The sequence below is a fragment of the Anoplopoma fimbria genome, chromosome 23 (genome assembly GCF_027596085.1).
Source record: "Anoplopoma fimbria isolate UVic2021 breed Golden Eagle Sablefish chromosome 23, Afim_UVic_2022, whole genome shotgun sequence".
NCBI classification, from domain to species: Eukaryota; Metazoa; Chordata; class Actinopteri; order Perciformes; family Anoplopomatidae; genus Anoplopoma; species Anoplopoma fimbria.
In genome coordinates this window covers 8,041,200-8,064,359 of record NC_072471.1, presented here as the reverse complement: position 1 = coordinate 8,064,359, position 23,160 = coordinate 8,041,200, and the positions used below count along the sequence as shown (strand labels likewise).

Here is a 23,160-nt window from a genome sequence, read left to right as displayed (position 1 = left end):
TCTTAATCCTAATATTTTTTTATGGCAAATTAAGGCAAACAGTAGTCTTTTTGTCATTTTCACCCTTCACAATTTGTAGGTACCACCACTGGGTGGCACCGATCCGATTTCTTCAAATCATCCATATTAGCTATATAGAGTGGCGCAGGGATGACTATTTTTGCAGGCCAACAGGAAGATCATTTTCACATGATTTTTCAAAACATGCAATGGGCAGACGTAAAACGCAAATTTCTGACTATAAAGACTAACACGGTCGCATTATTTCACGTTATCACCACTGAGCTTAAGGCAGACTAGTTTTCTATTGATGACGTTTAGTTCTACGCACTCCTGTTAGCAACTCATAAAAGCTTCAAAATTCACGAATGAGGTACTAACTGACGTATTTCATGTCGTACAACAAAGCGTTAAAATCTGTGTTAACAGATCTTATTTCAGGCGTTTAACCATCAAAATGCTCATTGACCTGAGGAACGTTTTGGGACTCATTCCTACAGCACAGTATTACCTCAGGTGTTAAGGCGTAAATGTGTCATTGGCAATGTGTTCACAGTTTGTTCCAACTGCTCTCATTGGCCAAAAAGTGACACTATCTTTCAACATGCTCAATGCTGTTTAAACACTTTTATACTATCCAAGCAAGCTGGAAAACTAAACAACGAAATGTTGTGAGTCACATTTCAAGCAGATTCCTTTCAAGAAACCTCTTCTTGAAGGCTTTACAAGCAGTCATGTGCTTTTAATTGCCAGCAGCATAAAAGGCAGTGTGTTGGGAATAACAACCAAATGGCTTTTGCTAGATGGCCAAACAGACAAAAGCAAGATTGTTTTTTATTCATATTACAGATTTCCAAAATTACAGGAAAACTCAAAATCTTCTTCTCCCTCAAACCCCTCCAACAGGCAGTGGTGACTGGTCGGGGTTCCCTGCAGTCATGGGCAGGCCGGAGGGGTCGGCCGGGCCACCTCTGCTGTTAGCTTTGGCGCTCCTGGCTCTCGCTCTCCTCTCCACGGGGGTCTGCAGCCTCCCACAGCCGCTGCCAAGAGTCTTCCTCTCCTTTGAAGGTAAGAAGAAAATAACAAGCATGCACCCCCCCAACTGAAATTAAACCTTGGAACTTGTGTTTCAATTTAATGATTTATTGGCATGCAGATGTAATGAGGTTGCGCTGATGTCATGTGTTCAGTGCGCTAATGCTAAACAAATGGTAAATAATCAAGTCTAGGTCAGGGCGATACCATACACTTAGACTGTGCAGATCTTATGCAACTATGCTGCTGTTGTGGATCAGATTCATCTTTGATAAAAATTAAAATCCCATGCTTCCTGCCCATTTGTGGAAAATCCTTGTCGATCTGTTGACCTGCTGTGTGTCAGACCTCTGCAGACGGCCCAAGAATCTCTTAAACTTTAATCACACCCCTCCATGCTGCAGCCTTGTGGGCATTGATTCTCTTGTTTTATTTAATTTCCTCAACATAGATTATTTTATGAATGTGTGTGTGTGTGTGTGTGTGTGTGTGTGTGTGTGTGTGTGTGTGTGTGTGTGTGTGTGTGTGTGTGTGTGTGTGTGTGTGTGTGTGTGTGTGTGTGTGTGTGCGTGCGTGCGTGCGTGCGTGCGTGTGAGCTTGTGAGCTGAGTGAGTGTAGCGAGCTGACCCATCACTCATGGCCCCCAAGCTATGAGCGGTGCAGTAACCTTTCGGCGGTGGCTGGATACCGTGCAGGGGCTGAAGGAGATGTTTGATCACCTTTCACTACCTCTCGCTGTGGATTAGCTGGTCCCGGAGCAGCTGAGGCTGTCTGTCAGCAAGGCCTCTGCACTCGGACTGAGTTAATACAGCCTTAGAGAGTGAGGCTAAAGCAGGTGTTTTTCTTTTTCTTTCTCTCTCTCAGGCTAAAGTTGCTTCACTTGTGCCACATCTTTTCCCAATATGGTCTCATTCTTTCTTTGTATCTTCCACTCTCATTCCTTCTTCCTCTCTTTCTTACTCTTTCCTTTCATGCTTTCTGGTTTCTCTTATTATTGTTCCATTACAAATATATGAACCAGCTTGCAGTCTGTCTCTGCTTTGGGTTTTGTCTTAGTTAAATATGGCAGGTTGAAAAAATAAGCCCAAACTAATTACCGAACACTGGGGAAACGTCACAATCACTATCTTTGGTTTTTTGACCATTCAAGTCACATTATTCACTCCCCCCGCGCACCTCCGGTGTTTCCAAATTGCCGGCTTAAAATGTCAGAGGTGGCCACGCTGAAAATGAGCCAATCCCTGTAATCCTTGAACGCATAATACCCGTTCAGCGGGGATTAGATTTGTGTTGACACCGTAGTTGTGTTCGCCGCAATGGAGGACCATAAATGGAGAGTTTTGCCTTTGCACTAATTCTTTAAAAGGCTCTGGACTTTATTCTTAAATGTTTATCTGTATGATGAAGCAGATATTTGTGTTCGTGCTATAATTACCCCGGGATACATTATGTTGAATTTATGAGGTAAGGGGAGGACGTTTGTTCGAAGCTAAGCAGCCAACCGTAGGTGTGAATTTACATTCCAGCTTTTATTTAGCACCTGAGCTTAAAACACCAGGGTGCTAAGAGTAGATGCACCTTTTTGTTTTTTTATGAGAAATAATTTTGAACAAAGAAAAGATGAGGGTCATAACTCCCTCTCCACTGCAGGGGTAAGCACCAGATGTATGGAGACTCTTTTCTCTAATTAACACTGCAAAGTCCTCAGCGAGAGGAGAATTCAGGGAGTTTGGGCTCCATCCAAAGCAGCCAGAAAGATGAATGAAGAGTCATAGAAGAAGACTGGAGGAGAGACATCTTGGAGGGGAAGAAGGTGCAGGTGGTTTGGCACCTGCTGGGTGGCCAAAAGGTTAGTCTGGATTCCTCTGCTCCCAGATGAGAAGGCCTGTTTATTATCACAAGCTGGAACAAACTAAATCAATAAAATAAACCAGTGAGTGAGACGTTCAAGTTGTTCGGAGATCTGGACCCTTGGGTGTCCTCTCCCTTTTTCCTCCTCGTGTCACTGTTGAAATCCAATCCGGGGGTGAGGCAGGTTCACGGGACTCCCGGCGTCGACTCAAGTCCTGCGTAGAAAGTTGCTCACTCTGACATTCCTCTCTCCCTCAGCCTGCTTACTCGTGTGTTCCTCAGGCAACCACAATTAAAACCGCATAATAAACAGCGAAAAATGCAGCTAACCCAAATAATAAACCCTCAAGCAGTGCTTTTCTCTTTCGTGACTCGGATAATAAACACAGGCCCCCTTCCTTGCAGAGAAAAACTATTTAGGGAAACCCAGTGTGATTAAAGATACAGTAATTACTCCTCTACATGTGCTTTAAATATCCCCTGTCCTCTCAATGTTTATTTGGGCTTGTTCTGATGTATTTGCTGTCAGAATTGTGCTAAAACAGATCATGAAAGTTCCACTGCAGCTGTGCACAGAAAAGTTAAAACTTTCTGATCGATGTCTGCAGCAGAATCTTTTACAGAAACGTTTATTTTAATATCTGCAACTGTGGAAAACAAACGTGTTGGTTAGCGTTAGCAAAAATAACAAAAGGCACATGAATATTTTCAAAACCAATTTAGGGTTTTGATATTGACCCTCATACACGTTTTATACCATCTCAAATGTGTCTGTGACACTGAGTATCAAAAAATGTCGTGCTAAATGCATGAAATTTCTGAGCCTGTCTTTGGATTTTAATTTAGTCAAAAAGTTATTTAACTGCTGTTAGTGGTTAGACAACATTTAACATTAAGACTTTTTTTTTTATATTTAAAAATGGTTTTGTAGAAAAGCATGCTTGCTTTCTTCAAGTGTTAGGTATCAGAAAATCTATCCTTTTATATCCGTACCAAACTCTGGCATGGTATTGGCACTAATAATCAAAATGGTCTAACTTAATAACACTGATCATTGTTGCGTCAGCACCTTTTCACTACAAACTCGTACACCAACGCTTGGTCAGTTTCGCTATACGCTTAAAACAGTAACGCTCTTGGTACCCCTTCAGCGTCAGTTATGGACTCAAGGACTGTCAGTTTCCGCTCATGACGTTAAATGTTACCTTTCAAAATAAACTTCCAACATAGGTTAACTTAATATCAAGGTTAAATTAAAAATACTTAGTTATGTTTAATCAACTAAAGTACTTGGTCAGGCTTAGAAAAAGACAAAAAACAACATCAAGGGAATTAATGTACCGTTTAAAAAGTTGTTCTTTTCACATTGCTTTCATTTGCTGTAAACTAGAAGAAGAGTTTATAGAAACCCAGCACGTTGTATATGCTGCTCATTGGTTCTGCTACTGTGTCAGACGTTGCCAAAATGCCATTTGAGGAATGGTGGGATATAAAATTCGGCCTGATTTCCCCCTCTGGTCGGCAGCTGGTGTAGTGGTCTGTCTTTATGATCGGGATCATTTGACCTCATCAGCGGTCTCACTCTGTTCTGGCAAAGCTCCAGTATTCAATACAGTATGAACTCAGAACCAATGAAAGATGTTTATTTGAAAGTGAACCGGCCTGCGCATGCTTTCGTGTGGATGATGTAGATTTTGCCCACACATGTTTGGCAGAGAGCCTGGCTGAGACGTAGGAGAGATTGATTAAGATGATGGCTGAAGTTTAATGAGCGCTCCATCACGCCGGTACGAGCCACATGGGCTTCATTCACAGCCTGAACAGGACCAGGTTTTGAGATCAGGACCCAGGCATCGGATACACCAGGTCCCTCTGCCTCCACAGATTACTCCTCGCTTTTATCATGCCTCATTACCACCTCCACTCACCCGCCCCTCATTATTCATAGAGCAATGATAGGGCTCACACACTGTAGTTGGATGTCGGTCTCTGAAGGGTGTTTACTTGGTGATGAGGGTTTGCAGAAGTGAGTGTGCGTCGCTCTGTTGGAGAAAGAGTGTATGTTTGTCCGTGGTAAGTGCCTAGATGTGCATTCCTTCGACTTTATTGGATTTCAGTGGCAAAACTTTCCGCTGAATCATTGTTATAAACTGTGTGGTATCCCAGCTTTGCAAGTTATGAAAGGAAATCTACAGGATATGTCTCTAAGTGGATACCTTAAATACTCGAAGCCCAAGGACTATTTTGAGGCTTTCATCGGTCTGAACAGCGCTGCGTTTCATGAATCCATTCGAGAGAACATCAGCCTGAGCAGTCTGAGCCTGTATTACAGTAACTCCTTGTAAAGAAGGCTAATGTGTCAGATTTAAATCCAATATGAGTTGAAGGAAGAATAATTTGATGCTCAGGGACTTCTTTTGCCTGAGGTGTAAAAGGAAAGCTCAAATTATTATAAGTGGGGTTGTTTGAGGTACTTAACCATAGTCAGTGTATGACGAAAAGTAGGCGGTCAGCAGGCCCCCAGCTTGAAAAAGCAGACCAGCACAGGAGCAAAGCATTGTACTGCTGCGGACTGGGAAAGCAGTAAAATGCATTTTAGACACCTAAAAGAAAAAGTTTAAGTGTATGCTATATTTAGTAAATATATTTAATATTTGCCAACGGATAACTGAATTAAAAGGGAAACTAATTTGTGCTGAATTTGATGAGAGCATAAGTTTCAATTTCAGTTCAGTTCCCTGTCGGAAAGTGCTGAAGATTTAGTGGTACAAGTGTTCTATTAAAGTGTACACTTATGTATTTTTGTATGCCAGGCCGAAAGTTAGCATCGCACTGGTTCTCTTGACAAAAAGCCAATGGGATTGTTCTATTTAATTGTGGATTATTGCAGAAAAAACACTTTGAGGCAAACATAAGTTTATGAGACATATGTTTCAGCAAGATAATCTTCACAAATTAACACCAACATTACAATCAGTAGAAGTATAAAGTTAGGCCATTAACAAACAACACCATGGTCATATGACTTCTCATCACCACCATAAAACTCTGGGATGACGCGGGATGACGTTCAGTAGTCTCATTGAATAGCTTTCATCTTTTTTAAGACACAAAAAAGGTTTTATATCATAGAACAGAGCATTAAAAATCTCTTAATCTTGTGTTAACCACAGACTTTATTTCAGGCATCGAACCAAAAAGCCATGAAAAAAACAAATGACTTCAGGATGAGAGAACTGGAAGTGTAAAAATGCTGACTCATTTCCTGGTTTTGGGACTCATTCCTACAGCTCTCAATACACTGACTATGAATAAGTATCTCATACAATCCCACTAAACTATTCCTTTAACTGCTTTTGATAAATCATCCTATTTTTTAAGATAGGTAAAAATGTCAAAGAACAATAGTGATAGCAGGCCTGGATGTCTGTCTGTGCCTAAATGTTCATTCCTCTCAACGTAGGACAGCTTCCTCTCTCTGTTCCACATTAGACCTGCACATTAGCATCCCCACCTCTCCTGTGGTGAACATAATAAAGCCTGTGAAGTGAAATCAGCGATGCACTGTGATTATAGGGAATTTCTGACAGGGCAAAGCATAGGCCTGTCCAATCTGTCGGCGACACAGGCATGCTACAAATAGCTATAGGTTAGCGGTGCATGTGTGCGTGTCCTCTGAGGCTGGATACTTGTGTTTACATGGCATGAAGGGAGCTACTTCATGTCTCCCAGAAGCATGTCTTGCAGCATCGACATATTCTGCAGGAGGTTAAGGGAGAGCGGTGAGCTCCAGCTTGCACCGCCTCGGGGCTGGCGGCGTGTGAGATGTTTGACAGCTCCCCTATCAGCCCGTCAGTATTTTCTCAGCCCGTCTCTCCCTGTTTAGCCATTCCTGTGTCTGACCTTGTTAGCCCTGTTGAATGTTTTATTATTCCCCCTCCGAAACATGTTGAAAGGTAATCAATGGCCGTCAATACCAACAAAGACGGTGTCTCTTCAAGGGTAGCCAAGGTCAACTGGAAAATCCTTGAGTTGTAGGATGACATTATCACAAATCGATGAGCTATTCTGATGAAACTATTTATGCAGATGTATTTAAACCCCTTCTTTTGTTGTGTCGTGTATTTTGTAAGCTTATTTTAATTAGTTGTTCAATAACTACAATTGTATTGAAGCTTGTTCTATTGGCTGTTTTAGATGTAAAAGATAAACTGCTTAAGAAGAAATATTCTATGACTTGAATGGATTTCTTCTTTAAGCACATGGATCAAGAGAGTATTTAAGCAACCTTTTTTTTCCTGGAGTCTACAGCCAACTGAAAAAGCTTTAACAGGTACATTTGTCATTGTTGCCCTCAAATCCAACCTTTACCTTCACTCAACCCCACAAAAACAAACCCTCGACCTCAGAGACATCGTGTCACTGAGGAAATATAACTTTCTCAACCCTCAAGATGGCAGAGAGGTGTCCCACCTGGTTGAGCCTTTTTTTTTTTTTTCCATTATCCTTTGGCCGTCCTCCATGACTAGTAAACACATCAACTCTGAGAATCCTCTCACCCGTATCTCCTGCAAGCCTCCCCTGACTCTGAGAGTCACTGCGAGAGCCTCCCTGACTGTAAAATCACAGAGATTTACTGTCTGCAGGAGGTTAGCAGTAACCAGAGGCTCCTGGTGTGGGCTGGTGAGAGGTCACGGCCGTGAGGCGAGGCGGCTGGTGGTACAGGATGGTTCTGTGCGAAGGAGCGGTCGCCACTGACATGTGAAGGGGAGGCCAGGTGCTAATTGGAGCGTTGGGGAGCGCAAACTAGCTGGCTTGCGGGGGCAGCGTGATGGACAAGTTGTCATCTCAGGTTTCAGCTCCTACTGGGAACATTAGCCAATGCCTCAGCAGGTCAGCCGTGCAATGAAACCAGCAGTTGACATTGGTGCTGTATAACATCACTCCACGCTAACACACGCACTTAGCCAAGGGAGAAAAATACACTCCTGGCTCTCATGTCATATTTAGATGCGGCCGTCTGCTTTGGAAAGCCAGCGTGAGAGAAGGGATACATCAGAGCTCAGGCATTCTGTCCAGCCATATGATTCCCATTAAAATATCTGGATATAGATAATTGGCGACAGACAACAATTGGAAAATGAATGAGACGTAGTAGATATAAGCCAACGCTGGCGTCTGTCCATGACAAGTAGTTGCTGTACAGTAAGTTTGTGCATGCTGTTTGCATTTGGAGTGCTGAGCACAGCCTGCCTGAGAATGTGGAGTATGTTTGCTGGACAGACAATCGGACGACTCTCTCAGCCAGACGCCCTGGGTGGTCTCCACGCATTGGAAGGACACCTTAACTTCCCCTCTGCTATATGTATACGCCACCAGTCATTACTGTAGACCGTCAGGCAGGTCCCCAAGGAGAATGGATAGTAGTCTCGTTCGGGCAACAGCCATTACTTAAATCTAGAGGGGCCTGTCAGTTGCCAGGATAAAGCCTTTTACTGGTGCAGTATGCGTGAGTGGGCCAGCACTGCGTTAGGTAAGTGCAGCCATCCAGAAACCGAACCAGAAGAGCCCTTAGCATTGTCTGGGACAAAGAGCAATGGTATTTGGCACCAGGTTTGAAGTCAGGCCTCCGTGATGAAACCCAGTCCATCTTGTGAGGAGAGACGAATTGCAAGGGGGCGGTATAAGCCCCTGCTTCAATATTTATCAAGACGGGTGATTGGGGTCTTCCCACCGGCTGCCCCGGACAACCGCCTGAGCAGGTTCTCCTTGAGCTGAATGGAAAGCAAGCCCCATTAGCATGGAGTTAATTTATTCATGCTGGCCTTTCAGGTACAAAGCCAATTGATGAGGGCTGCATTTGCCTGGGAGACACCAAGGTTGGTTTGTAATTGGTCCAATGTCCAACCCTCAAGTGTTAATTAGGTGCAGGGACCTTTTGGCTTGCGTTCAGACACTGGCGTTAATCAAAAAACCCAACACTCCAGACATGCAGTCAATTTGTTTAACGCTGCTCATCCGTGCTTCACAAAGGCTAAGCTTATGTTCTGACAAAATAAAACTATATTGTTGCCCCATGCTGATTTTATCACCTTTTTTATGAAGACAGAAAAGTCTGATGGATTTCATTAGGTGAATCTTTTTCATTTTTTACCAGATTTTCCTACAAAATGAAACACAATGCGACACCGTTTCCTCTCATGTTCTTCAAACCTTGTTATCTCCCATCAAGTCGGAAGAAGAGCCTAAGGCTGCTGAAGTGGCACGAACTCCCGAAACCTCAGCCATGGGCGGTCCAAAACTACAGTTGCCTCTCTCATAAAGATCCCAAATACTTTCCAGTGACAGTGAATCTCTAATTTTTACGACGCAGCGTTACAACAAACCACTCCTTGTATGGACATCCCAAACCAGAACCATGGAGGCGTTGTTTACTGCCGGAGGCATTGCTGTGGAACTTGGCCTCCAAAGATTGTTTGCCTGATCAAATAGCCGAGCCTGTCAGAAAGTCTTATGGGTTGAAAACCTGATGGGAAGCTTCCCTGTGGTTGTTGCCTTTCCTCTCTTGGCTATATATTCACAACAGAGCAAAGTGAGCACTGCAATCTCCTTTAATTGCTGACAGACAAACAGGGGGGCAGAAAAACAGGTCCCTTTCTTTCCCCTACATGTAATTTCCATTTCTTCTTTTCACCATAATAACATTAAAAGAGCATGTTGTTGTTTTTGTTTTTTTCTGTCTGTGAGTCTCTGTGACTTGTTGTCTCTTTGTGTTATTACACCGGAGTCTGTACCCATGAACAATCAATTCCTCTACGATTTCTGAAGGTTGAATTACCCGCAACAATAATAACAGCTTGTAGTTTCTTCACATGTCTTTTCTTCAAGGCTGTAGTGACCGCACTTACAAAAAGCACGGCCAGTTTTGAGGAGCCAAAGGGCTGTATTTCATTTTGAAACTCCAATAAAGGATGTCAGTTGGGGATCAATAGACATGGGATACATGTTTAAAGATGAGCGTGTATTCATCACCTGTCATAACATATTTGCAGATCTGACTGAGACCTTGGGCTGCAACCATTGATTATTTTCAGTATTGATTAAATTACTATTGCTGTTTGCGATCCAGAACCCACCAATATATACTAATATAATCTAAACGTTTAGGCCATCTACAATTCCCTCACAACTGGACAAACTCCATCTACCAAGGAAGGTCAGGTGATACGATTGAAAGCTCCAGAATAGCCAACAATGGACCTTGTTGTGACGCTCTCTTAGGATTTTCTGATTTTATTAGTTTCACATGATTGTAAATTGATTATCTAACATTTACGAAGCTGAAAATAGGGACTATTATGAAATGTTTTGCTGGATTTAAAGGGGCAGTCCACCAATTTTACACAAAAAGGCCAGTTTATTCTATGAAAACTTGGAGGATTTTTTTTTGTAGCCTTGAAGGGAGCACTTTAAATTCTTATAGAATAAGCCTCATGTTGTCAACAGGGTTTTCTTTTTAAAAGAGAGCCTGCATTATTAAAATAGTTGACGGGTTTTTCTATCATTTTATCAATTAATCAACTAATCGTTTCAAGAAACTTTCTACAATCTACTTGACCTTTTCTCTACATTTGCATTAGAGCCCATCCTCCAAAATGTGAGGAAGAAAGTTTTCGGCTAAAAGGATCTCGTCTGCAGCAAAGAAAGCAACCTGCTGTTTAATATTGAATGACCACCGTCGTTTCACTGCCCAACAAAAGGCTTTTGTGCTTCTTCCGCTTGACCACTTCACACACAAAAAAACACACATCAAAGAGAGAGTCTCGGCTCTCCAGACGCCACCTTGCCCTTTACCGCTAACCCCACTGTCCGGCCCAGGGATTAGGGCGGATTGTATCCCCATTGGTCTGCCATCTGACCACTGGGGCAGTATGGGTCAAAGCTCAAAGTCAAAGGCAGGACACTGGGGACTGTTTTGAGTCTCACAGGGAGGTGTAAGGCCAGTCTGCCCACATGCATAATAGAAAACCCACCAACTGTCAATGCTCAACCCTAGCTTCCTCTCTCTCTCTCTCTCTCTCTCTCTCTCTCTCTCTCTCTCTTTCAAGTTTCTTTCTCTCTCCACCCTCAATGATGACAGCAGCTAGAAAGACACAACAACACAAAATAAGACATTTTGTCACTCACATTACCTCAGCTTTTCCCAATCCTGATATCAAGTGTACGGTCCCCTCCTTTGTATCTTTACACAAAATATCAACCCTAGAACTGCAGAACCTTTTTTTTTTTTTTCCGTAAAGCTGGACATTAATCTATTAGCTATTGTTCTGTCCTTCAGTATCCACAAAATGCTTAAATCTCCATCCCAAAAACAACACTGTCCACAACATGCTGCTCGCCTGAGCAACGATGTCCACAAACACTTTTGTCACTCCTCCATCTGGGGAAGTGGTGTGATCGCAACAACGAGGAATGCATATAAAATCCAGACTAACAAACTGCATGTGGTCCAGAGAATTTTCTTCATCACAGACACAAAAACAAAAAAATGAATGTGCTGCATCTTTTGTTTTCTGTTTTTGATTTATTAAGAAGTATAAATGTGAAGTGGTGGTGCCAAAAAACTTGATTAGTTGCCATTGATGGAGTGAATTTAAATAGTAGCAGTCTCAGTCATAGACCTCATATGAAGGTTATGAGCTGGCATTGAGTCTGTAAACACATGGTCCCACTGGATATATTACATGACTCAGAAAAACCTTGACGATTGTTGAAAGCAGCCCACCCCTCTCCATGGTGGAGCAGGTGCACCATCTGGCAGTATGAACTTTTGATGTTGGTCTTCAACGCTGCAGCAGTGCAGGCGTGACTCATATGTTTGTATGAGAGTGAAAGCAAGAAGATACCGGATCCGACGGTATGTTGGGCTCCAGAGGGTTTCGATTTGTCTCTCAGTGAATTAGCGGGATCCATGTGGAACACCCCCACTGCCTCCAGTCAGAACACCCGGCCTAACTGGCCTTCCACCTTCACGAAAAAAAAATGAAAGACTCCTATTTTCCCCTCACTGAGAAAACAATACAAAGGTCACCATAATATTAAACGGTTGTTTCACCCCTGCACCACACCCCTCTGAACAATTTGTTCCTCTTGTGGAATGTTCTGGAGGGATGCTGTCAGAAGAAGAGCTAAAAAAAAAGACGGGAGTGAACCATGATGTCCGAGTCAATTAACAGAAGGGTGTTAGGTCAGACAATCTTTATTTTGGAGAGCATAAATGAAACAAACTTGAATGGCAAAAGGAAACTTTGGCCTTTACAATAAAAAAACTAGGCTTGAATCCTAAATTCAGAATGTGGAAATTGAAAATGATTATTAATGCTGTTTTACTCAACTATTGTCTATTAACAACCACAGTTCTTTGTGACATTTTGTGATGTAATAACACTTTGTAATCAGTACAGCAAATGCTTCATATACTGTATGTCTTCTCTCACCTCTTGCCTTTTTCTTCACCCCAATCTTACATATTTCAAAAAGCTGTGTTTTTTTTGTCTCCTACCCACTGAGGTAACTCAACCACTGAGCCTGTAGGCTCTAGGCTATAATGTACGATTGTAAAAACTCCTGCTCAGACGATCCATTATAAAAAAACTGTAAAAAAAAAAAAAAAAAAAAAAGAAGCTATGAAAAATCTGCTGGAAGAGTGTTTAAATTAAGATTTACCTCTGTGTAAATATGCGGTAAAATATTGTGGTCCAAAAGGTTTTCCTGAATCCCGTCCAAGACCGTTTGTTGGGAAGATGTATAATGTTTTATTTTTTTTGCAGAATTCTGAGCCCTGCATGTTTTTAATTAGCTGCTGGTGAGTCTTTCACCCTTGGTAGCTCTCACTCTGGCAGAGCAAGGAGTATATCACCTTAAACCTTTTCAGCATTAGGAAAACATTGTCTCTGCACGATTTCTCTCTGAGATGCTGTCTGAGATGCTATCTCCTCAGCTTTGAAGGCGATCAGTTTTCTCTTTATTAAACACACATCTGCTTTACAGGACCCATTCACCTTGTGATTTTGTTCCTGGCAAGTCAGGTAGAAACAGAGTCGTGTTTGTGTGCATGTTCTTCATTAAGCGCCACATGATGCTTTAACCTTGGATAATATAAAAGTTACAAAATACTCTGTTCTCGATTATGGAGATATAAACTATATAAGGTAAAGAAGGTAAACACGGTGGATGAAGAGAGTGGAGAATCGTGGGAAACTCTACCGTGACTGAAGTGGTTAACTCGTCTTTATTTCTAGTTAAACACTCCAGTCTTTACGAGGCGAACGCCCCAAACAACAGCCTGTGATCAGAGTGAGGGGTGCCACAGAAAAGCCACTTTTCTTCAAGATAAAAGACCCCAGCCTCAATGGCGTATGTCACACAGTAATGAAAATGTGACTTTAGCCCAAGGCGTAGAGGCAAAACGCAGGCAACCTGTTTGTTGATTAGAGGAGGGAGTACAAAGAGAGCTGAGGGAGGGTCAATGGAGGGGAGGAAACGGAGGGTGTACATCTACTTTGCCCCCCCCCACACCCCCTGCTCTCAGCACAGATTGAAAAAGTGATAAATATGCATGAGTCTGGCTTCGACAGGGAGGGCCTTTGATGGTATGGTTGAGAGTTCTCTATCTCTGGAGCAAATAGGCTGAAAATAACTGTCTGAGAAATGTGTTTGTGTGTGAACAGAATGCGCTTTTTAATGAGTGGAAGAGACTCTGAAGGAACACTTTTTCATACTGTGTCTCCCATGAACAAGTACTCTGTAGTCGTAGCTTCTCTTTTATTGACTGGATGAAAGCTGAAGTAATACTCTCGATAGTTTTCCTTTTAAATGAATGTCTGTTGAGTCACTATTGCTGAATGAGCTGATGATGATTGATCCTATGGCCTAGTGTTAAAATGTAGTATAACAAACTGGGTGTCTGTGGCGACAATCATGGGAGAGGTGACACTCTTTGGACCTTTGGGAAGTGAGAGCCAAAAAACACACCTGCAGTTACCGCTTATCGCCATAGGTGTCACCAAAGAGAGCAAAACATCTTCAAGATTGTAACTTTAAGCGAAATTTATCTTTAGCAACTAATCATTGTAATATAAATACCAGATGCATTTTATTATGCTCCTCATTTAATTATGATTTTGTTGATGATTCATAGTAATTCAGTCGTCTGCTTTCATGCTAAAAATTGCATGAATTTTACAAAATTGCGTTGCAATTGTTAAGGAATCATAATATTCTCATTCAACAAAAGCAGCTTAACTTTTCAAATGTCTAAAACAAAGTCACTGTTAAAGAACATTGTTTAAATTAAATACAATAATATGATTTAAATCAAGAACAATTAAGTCAAAGTACAAATACATAAACTACAAACTAAGGAAACTTCTTAAACACACATCTGACCATGTATTTAATGCAAACATTTGTTTTGTAACCGAAAACGTTGAGGTTTGATACTGACTTTTGGACAACTTTGGTTACAATCAATCGGAAATTTGAGAATGTTTGAACTGCCGTGTTAAAAGAGGCGCATCCAAATCCTAAAAGTTAGTCTTATTGAGATTTATTTTGAGATCTCTCGAGATTTAAGACTTCATTTAGAGAGTTTGTGAGATTAACTAGTCTTGTGTGTAGCTTTCTCTCTCGGGTTTAATTAAGCAGAAGTAGGAGAAAAAATATTTGTATGTTTTTCTTAAATCTTTTTTTTCTCTGTGTGTATCTCAGACCTGCAGGCCTCCCAGTCCTTTGAACACTACAGTATATCAGAGAAGGCCATGGACTACAGGATCCTGCAGATGGACGAGGACCAGGACCGGATGTATGTGGGCTGCAAAGACAACGTCCTCTCCATGGACATTAACAACATCACCCTTAGCACACTTAAGGTCAGCAGATGCTTATTATCAGGATCTATGATTAGCATTTTGTTCTAATGCAATAATGGCATGTCTTCACTCGTCACGACAAAGGAGAAAATAAAATGTTTGTTAAATTTAACTGTATGTTAGGCACATCATAAAACTGCTGCACTGGTATTATTCTAATATGTGCAATGATATGCAAATGACCATACATTTGACGCCATCAGAACAATTTTAGGGTTATTCAAACGAGGCAGAAACATGCCCGAGCTCTCTGATAGCTCATTCTGTATGCAGAGAAGGAGTTATCTTCAGTGTAATTGACAGGCATGAAGTGTATAAACAGATGGGAAAGCATTTAGGTTCCCCCAGGGAGCGCCGCACCGCATCCATTTTTCCCCGAGTAAATTGCTTGATATATTCATACGGCCAGACCTTCAAGCACCTCTCCCAGGTTTGAAAACTCTCACATTTTTCACATACGGTAGCTCGCTCCAAACACTGACAAAGAAACTTTTATCGAAACTGAAAATTTAACATTTGTTTTGTTAATTTTCCGCAAATCTTTCCCTGTGATTTCTGTCTGTGTTAACTTGTCTCTCTCAATTTGTTACTGACTTACTGGGCTCATTTTCCCACTTGTCACTTATTTGAATGCTGTGCTGTTTTTCACCCGCCAGGTGTTTTGGCCTGCGTCTACAAGCAAGATAGAGGAATGCCAAATGGCAGGAAAGGATCCCACGGTAAGAAACCCTCAACATTTCAAAACCCTCCTCTTGGATTTCCTGAGGCCTTTTAGAGGTCAACCAAAAAAATGAATAATAATAATAATGGAGATTCAGATATGAATATTCATGTCAGCTCATGAAGCTGATGACAGTTACTCTGCCACCATTAAATATCATTAATGTCTTAAACTACAGTTTGTGTGTATGTGTTTAGCAGGTATAATGTTTACCATGTTCACCATCTTTTTAAGTCTTTTAGTTTATTAGGACTTAACACAAAGTAAAGCGGAAGTGGGTTGTGGTTCTTTGTTTGTCGACAGTTGAATGTATGAAACTTTAAGGAGGATAAATAGGTTAATTGCACATTTTCTGTGTGTGGAAAGTTATTTCTTCATCGTATCTGATCACCTGCACCTTCAACTAGAGGGCTGGAATATCTAGCTGCAGCACACCAGCGACATTAACAGTCACTTTTTGACAACATACTGTAAATAGTGATGTCGCTGCCATTATGAACAAGATCTAGACTATAGGTCTTGTCAGCTGTTCCCAGATCCGTTCCTCCAAGTGGGTCTTCTGCTGTACTGGGATTCCCCTTTCTTCCATCTGTGAGAGCTTGTGTCAGGGTCCAACCACAGGCAGCAGATGTCTACAGGGTCACAGACACGGCCCGGAGTCCTCCTGGCATCGGCACAGTTTGTCAGGAATCGAGAGTGAGGCGTGGGAGGGAATCCACGGAGCGCTGCAGAGAAAACAAACCAGAGGCAGAGCTCGCAAATGGGACGCAGCTCATTGACGCGGAGATCTCATAACCCGGCCTGATTCTGAGCTGCACTTGTTAGCTGCAAAGAGATTTAATGAAGGCATGCGGTCGGACTCAGAAGACTGATTCCTCCTCCGCCTTTGTTTTCCTCTAATTGGGTTGTTCTGGAATAAGTATGCACAGTTGCCTGTAGACACCGCAGTGCAGAGGAGAGAAGTTTTGAAAGACAAAATCTCCTGTGCAACTTTTTACATCACTTGAACCCCTCATTTTCAAAGTCACAGTACAAGTTACCATCAAAAAGCATCAGCATTGCCCGTTTGTCCCACATTCTCCACAATCTCTCCATCCACTGGCAGCAGCTGAAGTAATGGAGCCAGGGTTTTGTACAACACGCTGTTGCAGAAAGAGAGAGGAAGCTGTTTCCAGCCACTGAGTGATTTTTTTTATTTTTTTTATTTGCTGCTCTGAGTCACAGCCCGCCTGCTGCAGACAGGCTACCACAAATATTTGGGTGAGACATCTTTGTGTGGAGTCACTGAGAAGCCCTTTCTCCTTTCTGTCATCCATTTTTTTTTTACTCACAACTTAGTTGTTTCTCTTCTTAAACTTTCTCTTTCGACGTTCTATTTTTTCCACGATCCTTGGTCACATTTTCCAACCCTTGGTTCTCTTCCCCACCACAGTATATTTCATTTTCTCCTCCTTTTTTCATGGGTTTCTTCATTTGAATCAGAGCTCTCTCTGTTATGGTTACCCTACACATCTGTATATATTCAGTTACTCTTCCCCGATACAATCTGCGGTCATAAGGGGTTCCAGAAAGCGACCGCACGTTGTTTGCACCGAAGGATGCCACAGAAGGAGAAAATATAGACCAACCAGGTTGATTTAAGTCTGTTTGCTGCCTCCACTTTAAACTCAATGTGATCAGCACTTAAATTTAAGGTTGGCTGGATGCTGTTTATCTGACACGGGCCAGGAAGCCTCCCTGCGCTTGAAACATAAGAGAAAAATAAAACAGGATACAGCTACATATTTTTTATCTTTCTCTTGCGTGTCCTATTCATTTCCTACGTGTCTCTGTGAAACCAGACATTAGGTATGGGTGCAGGTGGGTATGTGAGGTTTGAAGGAAGGGTGTGATGAGATGAATCGGTGATAAAAGTGAGGAGATAGCAAGACAGACAGAGAGATATAAAGAGAAGGAACATTAATAACAGAGATGGTTGTGTGACGGTGAAAATTCAGTTTTTTTCTCGTCGATAGCTCCCAGTGGAGCCGCACACCGGCCAAGAGCTGCAGCAGCTGCCATTCCTGCAGCCATGGCCAAGTTCCTGACGGCTCCCTGGATGTGTTTTCACTCTCCTCCCCATTCCTTTCTTCTCTCTCTTCCTTTCTCCTGCTCGTTTTCTTGCAAGCTAAGGCTTAATTAGGCACAAAGTCTGGCGTTACCGCTGCTGCCATTCGTGTTCAGGAAGTGAAAGCAGAGATGGATCAGTGATCCGCCTTTAACTAGATACATCACATATACCACTGACACTCTTTTTCCACTGGCCTCAATACCAGACCAGTGAGCAGTGGGACTATTTGATTGTGCAGCGTGTGATTGTATAACCATCATAAGAAGTGAGATAAGTTTGAATTACTCCCTCATATGGAATAGGATACTTCAGGAGAGATAAACAAGTTCTGGATTCGGTATTCACGTTGGCTGTCTCTCAGGAAATGGACCTTATCCTTTGTTGTGTCTGGTTCAATGCATTAAGTCATGGCTGAGATCAAGAAACTATGAAAGTACTTATTTCTTTGGCTGTAAAACTGAAGTAAAAAGTAAAACTGAAATGCTACGTTCTTTTAACAGTACTTCAAATTAAGAAGTGTCTGGATATACAGCAGTATTTTAGCAAACATTAGCCATCATTACCATATTAGGCTGTAGCAGCAAAACCTCTGAGTGTATTCAATTAAAGAATGCTGGGGTTTTTTGGCTAAGAATTCAAATTTCCATGTATTTTGTGCAAGGAAAACAGTTTTATTTATTTTCTCAAAAGCTACATGAAGTGATGTGAGAGTCCAACACATTATAAAAGTTTAATTATAACGTTTATTTGCAGGTTTAACATTTCATTATAATTCATCTTAGGGATGTTTTTCATTGTTGTTTCTCACTTACTGAACTTTGAACGTGTCTCTCTTTGTTTATCGGTGTTTTCCAGCATGGCTGTGGGAACTTCATCCGGGTGGTGCAGCCTTACAACAGGACTCATCTGTTCATGTGTGGCAGCGGAGCCTACAGTCCCGTCTGTGTGTACATCAACCGGGGCCGCAGACCAGAGGTGGGAACATGTCGACGGATTCACTGCACTGATGTATACAAACTCTGGCCTGGTGATCAACACTGTGACAGTTGAGAATCTAGAGACCAAAATCGGCCTCTTGTTTTGTAGTTTATTCCCTCTGCTTATCCATAAGAATACTTTAGGATACACTGCAGGCTGCTGAATGATATTACACCACTTATACATGATCTAAAAAATGTAAAAATAAGAACATCTGGTACCTCTTATCCTAAATTCTAAGTTTTTATACTTAAAATTAGAAAAAATGTGAAGTGTGGTTTGGTGGTGGGACATTTTGGAAAGCTAAAAATAATGAGCAAAATACAACATGCAGTGGTTCCCCTGTGGCTATTTAAACATAAACTTAATTACATTAACCTAATTGAGTTAGTGTAATTAATGTGCTCATTACTCGGTTGAGACAGTAATTAATTACTCTCATTCTTTGTTATTCCCTAAAAATAGTGTTGACTGTTAATGTCACCCCTGAGCGTAAGTCAAAGTAGTGGGAATACTGCCACCCAGAGCAAGTAAACAAAAAAAATTCTGAGAAAGACATTAAGTATTTGAAACAATCTCCAGGGATGTGATATTTAGAGATTTAAAACGAAAATATAATTTATAGATATTGATTGATTGCAGCAATAATAAGAAATATAATTTCTTTAGAACACTCTCTACTGGAAGGAGTACAATATTGCCGTAAATCACCAAGTAGTCACCAAGAAATGGAAATGTATGCAGTATTTGACAACCGGTGTATATTGAATTGCTATAATCTCATCACAGTTTATCTTTGAAATTAAATTCTTGCCGGCATCAGATAGCGATTGTATCTCAGAATAGCATATTCCTTTACTGTGCGACCAGGAGTTTTGAAGTATCACCATACGAAACGATAGACTCCATAACTTTATACTAGCATAGTTTTTTACATACTCAGTTTCGTGCCACATGAGAGGAGATTGCTGAAGATAAGAGGGTGAAAATGGAGCTCTAGTGTCAGGCATGGAGGGCTGATTTCTGGGCCCTGCGCTCTCATCTCCGGCCTCACGGCTCTGGAAGTGGGAAGCGTAGAAGCCCTCCAGGAGAAAAGTGCTCACTGAGTGAACAGCATTTAGCCACAGACTGCTGACTGCTGCCAAACACTAATAAGCAGAGCGGGTGAGCTTTCACCGACCAGGCTCTTTCCGCACTGCGGTGCCTTTTGTCATTTAGGGGGGGTTTTGTTTGAAAGGCTGACTGCTCTGTTTGCAACTTCAGAGCTCAAACATGTTTCAAGAAAAGGGATCTGTTAAGTATAACAAGCTGCCATGGGAGAACGTGCCCAAGACTATTATGTTGTTTTCAGACTGGATGGAGTGGCTGTAGCAGAAAGACAGGTTATATGCATGAGTCACAGGTTTTGTGTCTTGTTTTTCAAACATGCTCCTTGGATGCATAGTTAATTATACAAAAAGCAATAAATGGCCATCTAACTGAGTTAATTGGTCTTTTATTTGGTCTTTAAATCTTTTATAGTGTGTGATACCTCCACTCAGCAATTACACTTGTGTATTATCTTAAAGATCTCCCCCAGACATGTTTTAATGCCTATCGGATTTTGTGATTTTAATGTTCAATAAACTAAAAAGAGCAAAACTTTTGCACACCAGTAGGACGACAGGTGCGTAGGAGAATACTTAAGGTAGACAATATAAAACAAAAAAAAACTTCTTTCAGTACTTTTTGTTGTAAATATATCTATATGTAAGTGAAGAAGACAGTGTAAGGGAGTTTTTTGTTCAATGTTCAATGAACTACCAATTAAACTAAGATTAAAGTAGAGCAATGAAACTTCCCTTCTTCTGCAGACGAATGTGAAAACAGGCTTTTAGCATCAAATTCTGCACATACTTACTTCAGGTTTAAGGTCAAACATCAAGGTGAATCAACAATAAGTGAAACATATTTCGGAATGCATGAGGGGGGGCTTTAAAGGTTCATTAAAACATCAAATTGCTTGTTAAGAGGGATACTCTTTACAGTGTAGAGGTTAAATAAATGGCTTACCAGATGGAGTTAGTCCACTTCCAGACACTCTTGGCGAACAGACACATTTTCCTGGAAAAATTCCCCCTGGCTGATGTCACTTCATCTCCATTCAAGGAATCACCACCACCACTGAGGACCAGACCTAATAGGATGGGACAGGAAGCTCCATAATTTCCCCAAGTTATACTGTAAAAGGCCTTTGGACCGTCCAGTCCACCGCAAAGAGGGGGTTTTAAACTTGGCTGCCGTTCCACCTGAGATGGAGAGATAGCTATCCAACAAAAATTTGAAAGGAAATCCCTTCCAAATGGAATGTTATTTTTTATTTTTTTTACTGCTCCACATGGGCCAGTTAACACAGGACCGGTTCTGGCCTTAGAACCCAAAAGGGTGGGGAAAAAGTGAGCAGGGCTACCTACTGGGACATTCAGTATGCTCCTGCTTGAGGTTTTATTGTGATAGAGGCCACTGGACAGAATGGCTTATCATATAAAACTGTCTCCACAATCTCTGACTTTCTCTTTTTCTCCGTCACAGGAACAAGTATTTCACATCGACTCCAGGACCGAATCTGGAAAAGGGAGGTGCTCCTTCAACCCTCAAGTGAATACAGTCTCCGTCATGCTCAGTAGGTGTTTCCTACCTTCACTTTCATGACTTCTTTTTTTTTTTCAACAAACCTGAAAAGAACAAATTGTTCTTTTTTCCTATATTTTTAGGGCCCATTCATTTGTGTTTGAGTTCTCAGTGACAATGTTGGTACTGTAATTTGATTGGCTCAGTATCTGCCCCGGTCTGCAGAGCATCTCTTAGCAACGCCAGCCATCAAATGCCAGTATCATAGTAGTTTAAATATCTTCACACAAAAAATGAGGACTTGAATTCAATACACATCAAACACAAACCACCAAAGCACCCGCTCCTTCAGGCCAAGGCCCCGCCCTCTCTTTCCTTCTCTCTCTGATTGGTTGGAGGAGTGTTGGGTTTCCTGTTGACACGGCCCAAGGCGACGCATTGCACCCCCAGCTCTGCTTTCTGACACCTGAGCATGGCCGTGTCAGCAGCAGCTTTTGCCAGCTAGTGAGCGCCTTCAGAGATGCCCTGAGGAGGGGAGGGTGGAATAACCTAAAGGGGTGCTCTGCCAAATGGAGTGGAGGTCAGAGAGGGGAAAGGCTGGTGGAGCGGTGATGCGGCTCTCCGAGGCCTCAGAGAATCAGAGTCAGTGTCTTGGCTGGATAAGATCTGCTCTTCATCTTCCCATCCGCATGTTTTGAACCCTCTGTGGCCGTCCGTGCCGTCAACACTACCTCCTTAGCGAGCCAGCTTGGATTCGGGCCACACTCCTTTAATCTTTCCCCAATTTGTCCTACATCCTGCAAACATATGATACAGACCTGGTGGATAATGAAGTGAGAGTGAAGTAAAGATAATGAGCAGCTGGGGAGAGCACAAAGTCTCTTAGTAGCAGCAGAACACACACCGACTTTAAACCCATTCATAGAACATTATTTATCAGTCAAAGAAAAAAATATAGGTGTGTTTTATCGATATTATCTTAAATGTCTTTGGAAGTTTCTTCCTTGATTTCTAGAAGCGCGATACAGTAGCATATAGTTTATTTGCTCTGTGTTTCCTCCAGACCAGGAGCTGTTCTCAGGCATGTACATTGACTTCATGGGGACAGATGCTGCCATCTTCAGGAGCCTGACCAAGAGAAATGCAGTGCGAACAGATCAGCACAACTCTAAGTGGCTGAGTGGTGAGAACAAACATTTTCTAAGGATTTTGAATGTATATACATAAATACATAGACTGATTTACACAAATAAAATGTGGTTTTCTTTTAATTGTTCATTCTAAAAGTCTCAGTGTATTCCTTTTTTTCCCATTCAGAGCCAATCTTCATTGACGCCCACCTGATACCAGATGGAACAGACCCCAATGATGCCAAGTTGTACTTTTTCTTCCGTGAGAGGCTGACCGACAACAGTGGAAATACAAAAAATATCCACACCATGGTGGCCAGAGTGTGTCCGGTGAGTGCCTTTGCATGTGCCTAAATAGATGGACACTGTATGTTTTGTGGTTTTGAGGTCGCTTATGTGGACCTTTCTGTCTTCAGAGTGACATCGGAGGACAGCGGAGCCTGGTGAACAAATGGACCACCTTCCTTAAGGCCCGGATGGTTTGTTCAGTCCTGGAGGAGGACGGCACAGAAACTCATTTTGACGAACTTGGTGAGTAAAATGAAGGAACAGGAACGCTATTGTGTTGTTCTTACATGTCAAATATTTCCTTTATTGGTTGTGTGACTTCCCTGCTCCATTTTTATTATTCATGTTCCATTGAACAAGTTTAAAACAAACTTTGTGTTTTAGAGAATTCGAGACCATCCTAATTCCCGAAAGCTCTTTATTTTTGTTCCAAGGTTTCAAGTGATTGCTTTCTCCATAAACAATCCAAGGAACTTCCTATGTTTGGTCTGGATTAGGGCTGTAGCC

General features: G+C 41.8%; 1 protein-coding gene across 2 annotated transcripts in view; it reads left to right on the top strand.

The window, feature by feature from the left end:
- Nucleotides 1–23,160, top strand: part of sema3c (sema domain, immunoglobulin domain (Ig), short basic domain, secreted, (semaphorin) 3C) — a 49,381-nt gene that overhangs the window by 15,652 nt on the left and 10,569 nt on the right. For both annotated transcript variants that reach the window (XM_054624476.1, XM_054624477.1), the window contains exons 2-9: nt 907–1,068; nt 14,656–14,816; nt 15,473–15,535; nt 18,503–18,622; nt 21,197–21,287; nt 22,299–22,418; nt 22,553–22,695; nt 22,782–22,896. In XM_054624476.1, the coding sequence (XP_054480451.1) occupies nt 939–1,068; nt 14,656–14,816; nt 15,473–15,535; nt 18,503–18,622; nt 21,197–21,287; nt 22,299–22,418; nt 22,553–22,695; nt 22,782–22,896 (943 nt within the window). In that variant the 5' untranslated portion in view covers nt 907–938. The remainder of the gene's footprint in view (nt 1–906; nt 1,069–14,655; nt 14,817–15,472; nt 15,536–18,502; nt 18,623–21,196; nt 21,288–22,298; nt 22,419–22,552; nt 22,696–22,781; nt 22,897–23,160) is intronic.